This window comes from Stomoxys calcitrans, chromosome 5, assembly GCF_963082655.1.
Source record: "Stomoxys calcitrans chromosome 5, idStoCalc2.1, whole genome shotgun sequence".
Lineage (NCBI taxonomy): Eukaryota > Metazoa > Arthropoda > Insecta > Diptera > Muscidae > Stomoxys > Stomoxys calcitrans.
Window position 1 is genome coordinate 42,930,427 of NC_081556.1, and position 17,360 is coordinate 42,947,786.

A 17,360-nucleotide genomic window follows, 5' to 3' on the forward strand; every position below is an offset into this window, starting at 1 on the left:
GCTATGTGGTCTAAATCGTTAGCACGAACAGTTGAAAGCGTCCACAGGTTGCGGATGGTGAAATGCTCCACACGGAGTAGGTACAAATGCAGTTACGGACAATCGACGGTATCGAGTGGAAAGTTTTAGTGGGAGGCCGGAAGGCACCTTTACTGTTCTGCCCATGATGCTCGATATAGCAAGGCGAGTTAATGGCAGTCTTTAAATAACCAGTGGCCATCATTTTCCGGTCATATGAACCGGAACGAGCTTGTTCACCTATAGGAGCTTGTCAGGAATCGTTACCTTCACATGATATTATGTAGTAACAACAATAAAAACTATTGCTACGCTTTATTTTCGTGCTATTCGAGATGTAACTTTATAGTATCATTTTTTTTTTAATATAATTATAAGAAATAATTAGAAGAACGGTTGGGATTTTCGTAGTCCCTCTACGATATACCATAGTTGATATGTCGTAAAACACCTACATACCGTGTATAGAGCCATTAATGCTTCGTATTTTAACCTTGATCAACACTAGCATTCATCTGAATACACGTGGCTACAACAACGACAGCAACAAAAACACTCATCCAAAAAAAATCAGATATCAACAATAGAAAAAAAAGTAATTTTAATCATAAATAATTGTTTATCGGTTTTCATAATAGTGATTTTTTTTAATTCTTAACTATTTTTGCACTTCAGAACTCGCACTAACTAAATACTGGGTTCTTCCTCTTGTAGTTATTGTAAATTCAGATTGAATGATGACACTTATGAACTATCGACAATAATAGACGGGCGATAAGATACGCCGCTTAGTAAGAATTTTTCTCCATACAAAATATCGAGAAAGTCCGCTTAGGGCGTTATTAAAAGAAATCTTTAGTACATTTGTAATAATTTTTCTTTCCTTGCCTATAATTGTATGCCCTGCATAAGCATAATTGTAATTGCTCGCGATGATACCACTTTAAAATGTAACACTCTTTGCTAAGTCTGCCAATTGGAATGAGAGTATTGCAAATAAACAATTCCCCTTTTTCTCTGGCACTTGCTCTCTCTCTCTCTCGGCCGCAGTTAGTCATGCAATTGTGCCGCAAAATGCAAAGTAAATTCATGCAAAATGCGAAACGGTTATTTTGGTTTTCCATTCTCCAACATTGAGGAGAAATTTCAGGAGAAATCGAAAAACGCATGCTAAACTATTTTTCTTTGTGAATTTTTTATAAAACCACCATCGTTCATATTCGCGCAGCACAACCACGATAGCAAAAGAGAAAACTCGTTGAAACACAGTCATTGGCAAGGTGGCAGTAGCAGCTCCCACAGATTCGTACGAACACTCGAATACGCACACACGTAAGCAATACTCATTTCTCATTTTATTATTTCTGAGTTTGGCGGCGATTACAGCAAAATGAATAGGCAACAAAGCGCAGAATAACGAAAGACAAAATGAAACGGTGTGTGGTGTGGTGGTGGCGACGATTAAGAATGTGTAACAAAAGGGAATAAAAAAACAGCGAAACAGCTAAACGCAAAAGAGTCGAACAAATTCAGCTCAGTTGCAATTGAGTTGTTGACCGTGCGAGTTACCGTAAAATTTGAAAAAAAATTCGGACGAAACCTCTCCATTCTCTCTAAAAAAACCAAAAAAAAGAAAATATATATTCTAAAAAATAAAATATAGCGGGTATATATCATTATTACTCACCTTTTAATTAAAAAAAAAATGGAAAAGAAAAGAAAAAAAAGAAACTTGAAAAAATTTGCACCTACGAGACGAGAAAATATATAAAATTTAATTGAGAAAAAAAAAATGAAAGCGAAGTTAAAGTTTCCTACCGTTATACAGAGACAGCAACAAAAAAAAAAAAAACGACTACAATCTTTCAATACTTGACTTGTTACCGTCTGCCTTGATTTTTTTTTGTAATATTTGCTCGCCACGATGTGAGAAGTCTGTCCGTTTTGCCCAAATACCTTAATTGGGTATTTGCAAACTACGCAAAACTTCTTTGGAGAAGATGGTATTCCAGAACTTTTCCTCAGCCCGAGAAGAAACACGTTTTCCTGTGTTAAGACCCCATCTGGCCAGATGTTTTAATAATGGGAGAATTTTTCTTATTTCTCTTTTAACAAGTCATTGAGCTATTTTTTCTGCTCATTCAAGATTGCTCTTTTTTCTATATGTGTTTGGCACACCAGGCCCTCCGTACGCCTATATAGTTTGTTAATTTTTTTTCTAACCAATGGCCAGTACTAAAAATAATAAAAGGAAAAAGCAAGATCAACTACTTTAGTTAGTTTCATTGTTGTATCCCACTAAATTCATGGCAAAAACGCATAATTTCTTCTTTCAGTGTTGACCCCCCTATAAAAACGAATTGAAAAGAAAATTTGTTGTAAAAGAAATACCTACCCCCACTCTCGCTTGCTCTGAGTGAACGTCACTGTGAGCAGAGACGCCGCCGCAATCAACAGCAGCAGTCGTCACCACACTGTCAGTTTAACCGCTGTTGTGTGTTTCACCACCGAGGAGAGAACTTAAGGCCGTAAGACTTATAACGGAAGCATTTTCTTCACACACATCCACATCTACTTCAGCCGTTAGTAGTTCGAAATTCCAAACCGGCGGATTTCCAACTACTTATAACTACAGCAACAACAAAACAAACAAACAGCTTTAATTTAACACAAAAACCCCCCTAACAAAAAAACACATAAAATGGTGAGTAACCCCCTTACAAAAATGCAAAAAATTATTTTTTGCTCGACAAATAAAAATTGAAATTCTCTAGAAAAAAGGCAAGATTTATTATTTTTATTTCGAAACGTATTTTTTTTTTCATTGTGGTGCGGTCAACCAAAAGTATGTGTGGTTTTTATATATAAAAATGTATTTTGAATACGCGTATTCATATAAATTAGTATTGCACATACGTATGTATGTACATGTATTAACAACGACATGCCAGTGTTTAATTAAGTGACGAATTCGAGTTTCAACCTAAAAGTTGGGTTAGGAAAGTCTTGTCTTGTATAGCCAGAGTATCCGTGTTTTTCTTGTGTGTGAGAACAGCTGTCAAACAAAAAATAAATCGCTTCACTGTCACAAAATGATTTTCGCCTACAATGTGGGAGTATATATCATTTTGGGTTTTATATCACAGGCAAAATGTTTTTTTTTTTTTCTTTTTAATTTTCATTTCTTTGCTGTACTTGCAGCATAACAAACGAATATTTGGCCTAATTTTACTTCATCCCCAGCCTGGTTGCAGATTCGGGGCCATGGCATAAATAACCTCGGAAAAAGGTGTCCTTGGATCACTTCTTAGGCCAAATATATAAAGTTTGGCCTTGCTTATAAACATTGTGGAACGAACAAAAAATCAGTTAACTTTTTAAAACCCCACCATTATCCTTACGATATTAGTGGGGGGGCAAATATTTAGCAGCTTCTCATCTAAACAAGCACATAAAAACAGGTATGGGATGCACGAAAAAAGCCCAAGGCCTCTTTAAAGCCACTGGCAATCGCCTTTCTCCAGCGGAAACGCAAAATTTTTACCACAGATTTTCCATTTATGTGTTGAAATTTCCCTTTCCCTTCCCTTATTTTGCATAAAATCACTATCAAATAATAATTTCTTGCTTTTTATTGTTTAGACAAATTATTTAAGTCACATAGTTCCGTCCCTAACCCCATTTTTCTCATGACACTACAATACCACATAGTGGAAACAGGACTTTATATTTGTTAAATGATCAGCTGTTATATCAGAATAGAAAAATGAAGTAAGGTAGCAAATTGGACATATTTAAAACTTGCAGAAGTGCGTTAGGCCAAAAAGACTAAAATCATACTTCAGATTGTGAGGGTCTGAAAAAGTGAATCCAATGGCTATATTATTGTAGCGATTATAGCTTAAACCCCGTTTACAGTGGTCATTAATTCCGGGTTACTGGCTCTCGTCTGCTGATTTTATAAAGAGGAAATCTGAAGATTGAGCCATTAAGACAAGTTTTAATTATCAGCGTAATGGTGAGTTTACATGGCACATCTGATGTATGGTCATTGTAATAGTATTGGTGAAAGCAAAGGTGTATTCGTCACACATAACCATCAGTCATGGCTGAAAAATCAAAATCATTTGATTTTTTTTTTGATGAATAGCGTCTATCAATTACCGTTACAAAGAAATGTGTAATCATTATTTGAAAGATATAGAAAACAAAGTTATGTGACAAATAAGGTTAAGAAATGAGAAGTAAAGTATTACAAATTAATTAAAATCAAAGAAAAGAACAAATCGATGTACTGTTTTTGGCAAAAGCTGTACTTAACACGTCCACACGATGAGTACGATCATGATGTGCCATGTAAACTCTGCTTAAGCCAGCTTTAAAGGTCTAATGTTCAATTCTATTTTAATATGACAATTTTCATTCATAATTTTCATTTTATATAGGTATAACAAAATAAAACCAACCTTAAGGGCCGTCACTCTTTTTTTTACTGTTTAGGAAAATTGTTTGATCATATTTTGCTGTAAAACACAGAAAAAAAATTGTATTTAGACCCAATTTTTTTGTCATATCAGTACAGCGCTTAGTGGAAACGAATTATCGATTATATTCGCTAGGTGATCAGCTGTTAACACGACTTGTTAAAAATCAATTAAGTGCAAAACGATTTATAAACAGGATAATTAAACTTACAGAAATTATATTGCAAAGGTGAACAGATATGTGGGCCAAAGTCCGCTCTGATATAAAGGATACTTGTATACAACATCTTGGTGTGATGCGATTATGGAAAAATAAGTCTTATATAGTGTTTAGGGCGAAATATTAAAAAAGCCGGCAATATGCTCATCAGAGTGTCATGCAAAATTAAAAAAATAATAAGTATTTCGCCATTACTGGGATTTTCAATACCAGGGAACTATTGCAAATTTTGCCAAGAACTCATTTCAATGAGTGAATGCCAATTCAATGAGCAGCGGAGCGAACCTGTGAAAATGTACTAAAAAAAGTAGAAACGTTCTTCGATCAGCAGGACGGAATCTTGGGAACCCACAACTATATAATCTACTAAAAATGTACTTAAATAAGCTAAGTACTAAGCTGTAGCGTACATCTCCACTTTGCGTATATAATTTCTGTCAAATTAACCAAAAATTTAGGCTTTTAGGACCCTAGAATACTAATCATTACATCATTTTATATGGGAGCTATAACAGGTTATATGTCGAATTGGACCATAATTACCAAGGTTGTTGGGAATCCTACAAATCAATAGTTGCAAAATTGCTTCCAAAGCGGACAAAAATAGCGGCTTCCAGACGGTCTTGATCTCTAGTCGGAAGATTGCTTTATATGGAATCCATATCAGGTTATAAACCGATTCGGATAGCACTTGAAACGGTGTTTTATATGGAAACTATTGTATATCAGATTATACATACATTTGGACCATAATTATCCCGGAAGTGGAAGTCATAACAGAACACCAGGTGCAAAATTTCAGTTAAATCGGATAAAATTGCAATTTCTAGGGGATCAATTTCTAAAATCGGTTTATATGGGAGCTATATCCAAATATAAATTGAAGTGGAAGATATTTGCAATTGTATTTGCTATCCGCAATAACCTAAATCAATAAGAACTACCTTTGCAAAATTTCAAGTGGATATCTATGGGATCGAGTTCTAACATTGGTTTATATGGCAGCTATATCCAAATATGAACCGAAGTGGAAGACAGTTGCAATTGTATTTACCACCCACAACAACCTACATCAATAAGAAGTACCTTTGCAAAATTTTAAGCGGATATCTTTAGTTGTTTGACCACTATCGTGATTTCGACGGACATTTCTAGAACGACTTAGAATGTCAAGACGATCGAGAACTTAAAAACTATCATGTCGCGGATCAATCTTTCGATGTGTTGCAAACGAAATGACTAAAATAGTATACCCCCATCCTATAGTGGTTGCTGTACAAATTACCATGGAAGCTACCAATTTCCCATCCAGAAAGAATTTTTCCCATGACCAGACTTTATATTACAAATTACGGTCCACTTCAGATGTTCCCTCAATAATGAAGGAGATTTTAATTTTAGTCGGACTGAACGGGTAATATGGCATTCGATACTTCGATTTGATTTCGTGTTCCTCTAGAAGCTCTAATTTATAGCTGTATAAGCATGAAGTGCATTTATGCTGCCCAGCAGTACCATAGACCCAGTACGTACAACGTTACCACAGCGCGAATCCACTTTGGGGAGATGTTTTTAAATGGCGCCGTACCTAACAAATGCGGCCAGCATAGGAGGGGATAACCACCGCTGATAAACTTTCTGATATTCTCGCCTGGATCGCAAGCGTTCAGTGTCATGGGCGTACTTTCTCTTTGCCACCGATGCCTCTTAAGCCTCTGGGCGCCGATTTTGTTGAAACTTGGTATCTAATATACACAACAAATGTCCCCCAAATAGATCGATACATAACCCCATACATATCAATCTCTTGACTGAAAAACGGCAAGTTATGCCCTGGTAAGTGCGCAAAGATCTTCCATAACCTTGACAAAACAATATCGTCAAAAAATAATTAATACTGGGATATAATTTTCACTACGATTTATTTCCAGGTACTGTAAATTGCTTCCTGAGCCAAAATAAGACGCAAAATGTAGTTGTTTTTTATTTACTTCATTTTTAATTTGCATTGGTTGGGTTTGTAGGATTGCTAGAACTGGATATTTAACATAATTAAACACCTATCATTAAAACCTGTTTTAAAGGCTCACCTGTTTTACCTTTATGAAATCAGCTGACTGGGCCCTAATTCCAGATTAATCGCTTTTCGCGATATTTTTCGCCGAATCCTTCTTCTACATAATAGATTTTACAGCAAAAAAACTGATTTCATTCTGTAGGCCATTCCCACATTACTTATGGTAACGTTTTTATAAAATTGTAATTTTATCATTGTTATTTGGGTGGTTTTTCAAAAAAGTAATCGCGAAAAACATGGCTTTTCAACGGTGGAAAAGGAACATAGTACCAGCCATTAATGCACATTGTGAACGTGCTTTAACCAACTAACAAAATTAGAACGGAAACAACACATTGTTGCAACAAAAACAATATTGATTTGATTAGTACATGCTAATCAGAAACAATTTGCTAAGTATTTATTGGTTAGAGGAGGAGTGCTAAAGGGCATAGTCCTCCTTGGCATTTCCTGTATCTCTTTTTGTTAAAAAAAAAACAAATTTTGCATGTAAAATTGGCTGATGTGACTGGAAATTATTGATTCCTTCAATGTAAAGGCTCTTTAAGGGTTCTGCTAACTTGAACGAACATTGGACGCTAAAATCAGCTGATTCGTACCAATAATCTAGATTTCCTATAGATGGAGTGGAGAAAATCTAGGCATAATTATCAATAGAAGGCAGACACACTTGTCTAATACAATACATACAATATGGAATAAGATAGCTAAACAGTTTATGTATTTTAAATTCTATAACATTGTGCACAAATTAAATTCTTATCAGAAAAATTGAAATCATCCGCTTACTCACCACAAAAGTTAAACAGCAAAAAACCTGTTTGTCCATACATGGAAATTAAAGGGTGTGGTGAAAATGTTCCCCACTATCGTTTTGAGCTTATGTTTAAGATGTAGAATAGAAAGAATTTTTAAAAAAATAATTGTGTACATAAGGAAAAAATTTATAAACAAAAAAATTATCACAAACAAAATATGTACTGCCAAAAATTTTAAAATACTTCATTACCTGTGTAAAACGAGGAAGCACACTTAGTGTCATTTGACATAAGGAGATATGATGAAAAAAAAGGGTGGAGTAGTTTGAACAACATTGTGTTTGTGTCGTTTTTTTTTTTCATATTTCCTTCTCACGAAAGTACCTATGAAATATAACTGGCTACTTTGTGTACCTTTTTCTTATTGGCAAATGTTTATTGCCTACTTTTATTTGGAAATGAAATGCAAAAATGAGGTTATTTCAAAACTTAAAAGGCACAAGAATTTCAGATGACAAAAAATGTGTTGTTTTTTGTGCGTGTGTGTGTGTGCATATGTGGTTGTGTTTTGTGTCATTGCCGCAGTTTCGGTTCTCTTAACAAAAATTTCTTTAGAATTTGCTCTTTTCCCCATTTTTATTTATAAGAGAGCGAAACGGTTAGTTGATTACAAACCGTTTGGCTTACATTTTGTTTTCCTTTTTGGGTCTCTCTTTTATTCATTTGCTCTCTCTCCACTTATTTATATGGTTCTCCTTCATTATCGTTGCCTTTATCGTCTGTCTGTGCATTTTGAACATTCTCCTGCGACATTCCATTGTGGGTATGCGCCACCTTTGCCTGTTGTGTGTATTTGTTGCTGCTGTTGTTGTTGTTATGAATCAAAAACAACCACTTTTTGAGCTTTCTTCTTTTGCACAACACGAAGACGACGACTACGTGTCGCTCGCTGTTGGTTCGATGACGGCGGGCTTTTGTTGTTTTGCAGGCAAACATACACGCAAACACACACATGACTATTCTGCGTGTATGTGCAGCAGCGCAAAGTGTGTGCTTGATTTTCGCCACGCTTTCTTTCTCTCGATATTCCTTTCCATCTGTTTTATATTTTTGTGTGTTGCTCTTTGTGCCAACCGTTTCGTACCCGTTTCCCAAATGCCGCATTGCGGTTATCTTGCTTTTGCTTTTTTACTCGGTGTTTGGTTTTTTCGCATTTGCGTTTATTTCTCTCTTTCGTGTATTATTTTTGTTTTCTTTCTCTGCGCCTTGTAGTATTTTATTTTATCTTTTGATTTTTAGCAGTTTGTTTTCTTCATGAGTGCGCTCATTTCCTTTGCTTAAGTTTTTTTGTTGGGGGTTTTTCGTTTGATTATTCTTTTTTTTCACAGTCTGTAAAAAACACAAGAATTCATCAGATAGGCAGCCGACAAGACAAGACCAGAGAACAACAGCAACAACAATGACAGGGACTGAAATTGCTATAACAACACAGCAACAAACGCTGCCGGCTGCCCACGAATAGAAGAACACAAAAATGCGAAAACAAAAAATGCTGTTGTCGTCGCTTGTTGATAACAAAGTTTGTTGTTTTTATTTTGTGCTTGCGTTGTTGCTGTTGTTGTTGACAATTTTCTGATCGTTTGTTAATTAAATTTATTTTGTCTAGTGGGGAAATTCCTTTTTATAATATTGCCTGTTCAAAAGGCCAGCTTGTGCGGCATGTATTTGAGTATGCATGTATTTTGTATTTGATGTGGACAGACATTTTCATGCAAGGTGTGAAGGCTAATTTAACTTCTTTGATGAAAGCTGCTAGGTATGAAATTACATTAAGGTCAACGTTATTACAATATTTTTTGCAATTTCGTGATATATAGGAAAATAGGAGCTCCACCTCTGATCCTCTCACAGATGTTTAAGCGCTAGGTGAAAAGATTATAAATAAACTTAGAAGCCATTTCTACGGAAAAGGAATGTTCACCTATTTTAATGTAGAGTCTGTATCTGCTCTGTATCTTTATTGGAAAAATGGACTCAACTTCATTATAGATGGTTCAAACAAGATGATTAAACTAAACAAGGCTTTGATTTTTTTTTTTGAAGAAAATACCCTTTTTTGGCCCTATATTTATAAAAACCTCACTTCAAAAAATCTCGTCGTAACCCTAAACAGCTGGCATGTGTTGTACGCTCGCATATTTGAATTTTGATGAAGGATAAAATATACCGTTAAACGATTGTTATTGTGCTATTGATTTAAAATCGACTTTAAATTGACAACATCTTTAAGAGTGTTCGCGTATCAAAAGTGCAAATGTGCACAAAAGTCGTTCGCGATCAATATTTTGAGTGTTGGGCAGTTAAAAGCTTGCAAATACATATTTTTTGAAAACCAACAATTTTATCCAAACCGATAGGTCTGTTCGCGTACTTTATTTGTCAGCATAAGAGAGCGAGAGTGTGTGGTAACGATCAATATTTTGACTGTTAGGTAGTTGAGGACTTCCCAAAACATATTTTTTTGAAATTTAACTGTTTTATCAAATCAAAAGGTCTGTTCGCGTACTTTTCCAGTTAAAATTTGAATCAAAAGGTCTGTTCGCGTACTTTTCCAGTTAAAATTTGCAGGAGAGTAAGCACAGCTTTTCCTCTCTTTTGCTATTTGTTGGAATTAAACAGCTGGTTTAAGAGATATGAATACGACATTTTCAGTTACATTGTGCTCCTATTAATGAAGCGGGCTTCTTAAGCATAGATTTTGTTACTGGGCAACTGGCGATCTTACTCTATAGTATTGATCCCCAACATGATATTGTCTATATAGGTAGGTAGTAATTAAAAACATGTGTTTTCAAGTATCTCAACTTTCGCTTTATGTACACGTTTTACCATGTTTTGGGTAATGAAATATTTCATTGTTATTCCAGAAGAATTGTGTTCTAATTTGTTTATTATTGCAACGTTTTTTTCCTTTGATAATGTGTTTTTTATTTTAATGTTCTTGTGAAAAAATAAAGGAAACATTTATTTCATTGGTATGTTTGTTTTATAAATGACTATTTGAACATCTTTTTAGCATGGGCCTTAATGAACCAGATGAATAATGACTGAAAATAATGACGAAGTTATGTTATTGAATTGTACCTATAATATACTTTTAAAAGGGCAATGGGATATAAACGTAAATCCTCCTTCAAATAAAAATAATTATTTAAAATTTCTATTCTCAGAATCTCAAACATATGTTAAACATAGTTGGCCTCCTCGATGACTTTGACGTTACTGATTATGGCATTGATACTACTAATTAGATGTAGGTATTTGCCTAATTGACGGATTACTGCGATAGTTTTCAAAAGTATTGTTGGTAAATCATTATGGTAGCTACTAGTTACAGTCGAAGATGAAAAGTAACTATTCAAATTTATTCGAGTTACGTTTAATTGACAATAGCATGGCGTTTCGAATAACTAGGAATTTCTTGCTTTGTAATAGATTCCTTTTATCGATAACATTAAAAGTTTTGAGAGAATCAGCTGTTTGCTTTGAATTGTGAATAGTTTATTTTAGCGCTCATTTTTGTTGGGAACGAGTCATTTTGCCCTTGGAACGTTCATAAGAGAATACCAGCGAAAGGGTATGTGACTAGGAAGTTCCCCGATTGTGCGCGTTGTTTCCCAAACATCCCATTATGGAACAAATCAGAGGGAAACTAACTTCTCCCAATGGTCGCCCTGGTAACCGAGATGGGAGCGTGCTCGGATTACCAGAGCGTGGGTCGTGGGTTTGATTCCCACCAGATACCTGGTCTGTTGCTACCGTAGTATATATAAGGCTGCTTAGAAAATAGACTGCCACTTTAACTTCTCACAATATCAGAGTGCTGTCCGGTTCAAATTTAAGCTCAATGATAAGGGGACCTCCTGGACAGTTTCGTGTGGTCTAAGGATACAATCGAGATATCTAAAATCAATCTAAGCTCTTAAGAGTTAAAGCGGCTGCACATGCCGGAACGCAATAGAGCCAGAACTACCCTAGTTTGTCGTAGCAGATTTATTCTTCAGGTGCAATGAGTGGCGGTCGAACTCCAAAGACTGCTTCTATTGCTAACGTGTCTGCGTGAATGCTATCTAGATCCTTTTGCGACTCCGTCGGATCAAGAGATTTCTCTTGTAGTGAACATCATATGACCGCATATTCTATGATCTCGATGCTGTCTGGAGGTTCCCCTGGGAGAACTCCCAGATTCACTCCACGTGACTTTGAATTTTTATCTCTAAATTCCATTAACTGCTTGCAAACACACAGATAATTTATAATCCAATTATTTAGGAGTGTGTTAGCGATGTCCTCGAAACGCGTGGCAAGACTGACCGCATTAAAAGTCCACGATGACCGTCCTATTGCACGGCCTGCCATAATTTTTAGACCACGGAAAAGCAGTCGTTGTACTATTCAATCTACGGAATCCGTGCTTGTGCTCAGTAAATGGAAATTCTCCAACTAGACTCTCGGAGGAGAAGTACCCAAATCGTTTTGGCTGGTGCCGAGAGAAGGGTCCTGTTACAGTAGCTGGATCACTGCTGATCTTCCAGATGTCAGAAACTATGAGAGTGCTCAGAGACATGTTGTGGATTTGTGTCTTGCATTCGACTCCTGGTACTTCCAGCATGATGACGAATACGACGAATGTCTCCCCTCCTTGCCTTACCACTTTACGGGTGGCTAATAATTGCTGGTTGAATAAACACCGGGTGAATCTTTTCGGATCAGTCACTGTTACTTTGCACAATAGTGATTGAGATCATGTCATGCCTCTTGCGGGGGTTCGAAATTAACTTAACAGTTGATCACAGCTAGCCAATGCCAACGTTACACGTCTTCAAGTACTCTATACATAAATTCCGCTTATGTTCGCTGTCCACCCTATTAATTTCCAGATACAGTTCCCCAAATCTGGGGTCAGCAAATCCCGATCTGTGCAACAAATCCCATTACACTCGTTTGCAAGTATCGTTGCATGTGCCTGGAACTTGGGCAGTATTTGAACGGCGAGTGGCAGCTGCGTTGTTGACGTTGTAAAGCACTCATCATGAAAGTATTACAAGTTTAGCAAACCATACAAAAATTAAAAAATGCTAATTTCGGCCCGGCGGATTCTAAAGAACCCATCAACATGTTTTCTGCAAAAAATTTCTACAAATTTACTTAGTTGAAGGGTGCTTGTACATGTAGTATGTATTTGAAGTACCAAATTTCCACCGCCAAATCGGGCAAAATTGAATGTTCAAGGGGCCGTAGAAGACTAGTCGGGAGATCTGTTTATATGAGAGCTTTATCAGATTATAGACCGATTTGAACCATACTCACCATCGAAGGACCACTTTATATGAAAACTTGATTCAAATCTGAACCGATTTGGCCAGCTTGCAATTCCTGGCCTTCGTTGATAGGAAGTATCTGTGCAAAATTTCAGGGAAATAAATATCTTTATTCATACGATCGCTATCGAATTTCGACAGCTAGATTGACTTAGAATGTCAAGACGATCAAGAAGTATAGAGCCGCAGGTCAATTTTCGAGGTGTTGGAAACGGAATAACGAGTTTAGTATACCCCCTTTCCATAGTGAAGGGTATACAAAACAACACTAGGTCTATATCTCTTTGTGTTTTCATAGTCTGACATATTCAAGGAGAATGACCACTTTTTGTTTCCTTGATGCCGCCAATCGAACCATGGCGAACTACGTGACAAGAGTTAAGTTTTTAAGTTTTGGATCGTTTAACTTTGTAAAATTTATGTACATACCTACCTACCTATATTTTGTTTCATTTTTGCAAACAAGCTTCGTTGTCCGTGGCACACTGTTATTTTAAAACAATAAAAGTTATTGATCGCACAAGTAAACATATCTTTGCTTACATACTACTACACAAGGTTTATGCGATGAAATGCTGGTTGACCGGCTGATTGTCAAACAAAGGGGCTGTGCCATTTTTTTTTTATTTGCAACAGTAATTTATAATGCATGAACCGTTTCGCCATTTTCCCCCATACAGGTCGCAGAAAAGGCCGTGAAATATTGTGCGTGCGTCCATTGTCACTTTCGCTTTAAGACATTGTTGCTATTTTTCTTCATTGGATTTCTGTTTAGTATGGTACATACATTTGTACAGGAAAAGAGGAATATAAATAGGGATATATGCAAATTCTATGTTCTGGGGCAGAATATTTAAAATTCTGTTTCAATAAAGAAATACATAATTCACAATAGAGAGATTTCGAATGGCTCAGCTCTTCATTGGATAGAATTGCCATACTTTCTCCAACTATTGTAAGCTATCTCCAGCTTTTGCAATCTACTCTTGTTTATGGCCATATTGTCATGCATACATAATGAGTTCATAATACATATTGCAAAAAATTAACTCAAGTTTTAAGTAAATGTAGGCAAGTTCTCTATATGTTTGTATGTGTGTATAGTATAAGTGTGAGAGACGTTGTTATTGTGCCCATTTCGATGATAACATTTCTCAAGTAGCACATTCTCTCCTCTTGTTGTGTTATGAGTCATATTTCTTTTTAATTTCTTATGGTGTTATTATATCCAGACCATTATTTTTAAGTTTAATTATGTGTTTCATTTCGCATTTTTTGCACTCTAAATACCATCAATTATTGTGTACAAAAGTTGGCCGTTCGTAAAGATAATTTGAAGTTGATGTTATTGAAAGTACATAGGCACTCAAAAATGGAACAATTAAAGTTCCTCTTATATTTTATGAGTGTACAGGCATTGATAAAATAAAAAAGGCATTAATAAAATTGAGAATTGAGGTATGTATATTTATAAGTTTGTCACTATGTTGGCGTTTTAGATTAGCATTTCAAAAAATCGTGTTTTAACTGTCATAAGTTTCTACGCTATCAAAATGGGAATGAAATAATAAAAGGGAGCAGTTGTCGGCTTCAATCATGGATTATTGTCCGCATTGGAAATAATAAAAATAAGGATTTTGATTGCTATTTTTCAATGATTGACTATTTGTTCTAACTGTGACTATGAAAAATATACAAGCAAAAGCAACAGCTAAAGCAATTAAAAAAATAAAAAAAACAACTATTGGGTTGCCGAAGAAGTAATTGCGGATTTTTTTAAAGAAAGTAAATGGATTTTTTATAAAACTTAGAATGAACTTTAATCAAATATACTTTTTTTACACTTTTTTTCTAAAGCAAGCTAAAAGTAACAGCTGATAACTGACAGAGGAAAGAATGCAATTACAGAGTCACAAGCTGTGAAAAAATTTGTCAACGCCGACTATATAAAAAATCCGCAATTACTTTTTGGGCAACCCAATATATAACTTGACTTCCCAAAAAACAATTAAAGCATTCAAAAAAAGCAATATGAATCAATGCGAACTTCTTAACTGTTATTCTTGAGAGCAAGTTTACTCTTTTTCAACTTACATTGTCGAGCTGGAAACATTAAAAGCCAAAACGTATAAAACATGTATTAATCATGTTTTGCGTCCATTTACTTCAAACATCAGCGAAATCAAAAAAGTACGTTATCACGTAAAAAATCGCGTAACAAAGGCTCCTTTTACGGGTTTAAGATCTAAACTCCCAATATCGGTTTATATGCCAGCTATATCTTTTTTGCCCGTTCAAGTTAATTTATTCTGGGGCTGAATTACCGCATACGTGATAGAGTGCGCTTTCGTATCGAATGAAATTTCATCTTGTAATTCATTGGATGTTATGCGATTTGTATATACATTTTTATGTCAAAGTTTTTATAAATAACGATCGATTTTAGCAATCGCGTTTCGAAAATTCCTGTTCAATGAAGAGATGCATAGAGAGATGTCGAACGATTTTTCTCGTTCACGTATGCAGTAATTCGACCCCTGTTTTTTCTTTTTGGGTTTTGCTATTGCTTGTTTATTTTTCATAGTCACAGTTAAGTAATTAGCGTGCTGTTACTATTTTGAAGTCGGCAATTCAAACCCTGCCAAGAACTATTTCCTAGTACATACATACTAGTTTTTGTACACCCGCTTTTTATGGACAACCCTGTCATTGAAATTATTGTGAATGAAAAGCAAATGAAGTTGATAACATTTGCCACAGTTATGGGCCCTTCACACCTGAACATATAAAGGGTGATTTTTTTGAGGTTAGGATTTTCATGCATTAGTATTTGACAGATCACGTGGGATTTCAGACATGGTGTCAAAGAGAAAGATGCTCAGTATGCTTTGACATTTCATCATGAATAGACTTACTAACGAGCAACGCTTGCAAATCATTGAATTTTATTACCAAAATCAGTGTTCGGTTCGAAATGTGTTCATTCACCGTAACGTTGCGTCCAACAGCATCTTTGAAAAAATACGGTCCAATGATTCCACCAGCGTACAAACCACACCAAACAGTGCATTTTTCGGGATGCATGGGCAGTTCTTGAACGGCTTCTGGTTGCTCTTCACTCCAAATGCGGCAATTTTGCTTATTTACGTAGCCATTCAACCAGAAATGAGCCTCATCGCTGAACCAAAATTTGTCAAAATTTGAACACATTTCGAACCGAACACTGATTTTGGTAATAAAATTCAATGATTTGCAAGCGTTGCTCGTTAGTAAGTCTATTCATGATGAAATGTCAAAGCATACTGAGCATCTTTCTCTTTGACACCATGTCTGAAATCCCACGTGATCTGTCAAATACTAATGCATGAAAATCCTAACCTCAAAAAAATCACCCTTTATTTGATCCGTACATACTTATAGAGATAATTTATACACTCGAAAATACGATGAGGGATTTATTAACTTCACCAATCCATAAAGTATAAACAGGGTAACTAAAACCAAGTTTTTTTTAATTTAAATAACCAAATTTATGAAAATATTTTTTGTTGATTCAAATGCGTGGAAGTAAATTAGTATAGTAATCAACATTTCAAAATTCCTTAACTTTTGCGACTTTTGCCTTGACTATGCTCTGAGTTGGTCAAAAATAAGTTTCAATATGCCGGTATTTTGTCCCATTCCCGTGCAATGGGTTTTCATCGCATTTAGGTTAGGTTGAAAAGAGGGTGCAGATATTAATCTGTCTATAGGCATACACCTAAGCCAGACTCGGCTTGCGGTGCGCTCCAAACACCAAAAAGTAACCTCGAAAAAGAACATTTTAAGTTAGGAATTCCATGCTACCACTCCCCTAAGTTCGTTGATGTCTGGTATCGTGTCCCCGTCTAAATACCGGTGTCTGTTAGCCACAAGAGCCGGACAATTACATAGGAAATCCTCTAACGCCTCATTATCTTCCCCATATGTCCTATACATGCTATTACATTCCACTTACTCCGTTATGTCATCGCATTATATTGACATATTTTTTAGTCCTTACCTTATTCTCAGGATTCACAGAATAAGGTTAAGCCAAGCGATCAGCCCACATACAATTTTTTTAATTTATCGCAGTATTTAGCGTTGAGGATGTCAACTTGTTCTCTTTTTATATCCATTCTTTGTTTACGTTTTCTCCTATATGATGACATTTGACATCCTAATAATGGGTATTAGGCTCAGCTTTTCAAGCGGAATGCTGTCAAACTCCATATAAAAAAAACGTCGGCGAAAAGTTGCCTAAAAATAGGCGCAAAAGTAGTTCTCTGCTTATAGTGAGGAAATTTACAAAAAAAAAAACAACAAATCATAGTGGCAACACTTAAAACTATTATATGATTTATTGGTTTCAATGGTTCGTTTTTCTTTATTTATTGCAAA

General features: G+C 35.6%; 1 protein-coding gene and 1 long non-coding RNA gene across 2 annotated transcripts in view; one reads left to right on the top strand and one right to left on the bottom strand.

Annotated features, from left to right (window-relative positions):
* Nucleotides 1–1,550: 1,550 nt before the first annotated feature.
* The window catches only part of LOC106087154 (calmodulin), a 59,701-nt gene continuing 43,891 nt past the window's right edge, over nt 1,551–17,360 (top strand). The window contains exons 1-2 of the mRNA XM_013252080.2: nt 1,551–1,684; nt 2,355–2,722. Of these exons, the coding sequence (XP_013107534.1) occupies nt 2,720–2,722 (3 nt within the window). The 5' untranslated portion in view covers nt 1,551–1,684; nt 2,355–2,719. The remainder of the gene's footprint in view (nt 1,685–2,354; nt 2,723–17,360) is intronic.
* LOC131997764 (uncharacterized) lies at nt 1,593–9,248 on the bottom strand. The gene is made up of 3 exons (XR_009398403.1): nt 7,809–9,248; nt 7,593–7,678; nt 1,593–2,253 (listed from the first exon to the last, which is right to left on the bottom strand). It is a non-coding gene; the product is annotated as an uncharacterized LOC131997764 (long non-coding RNA).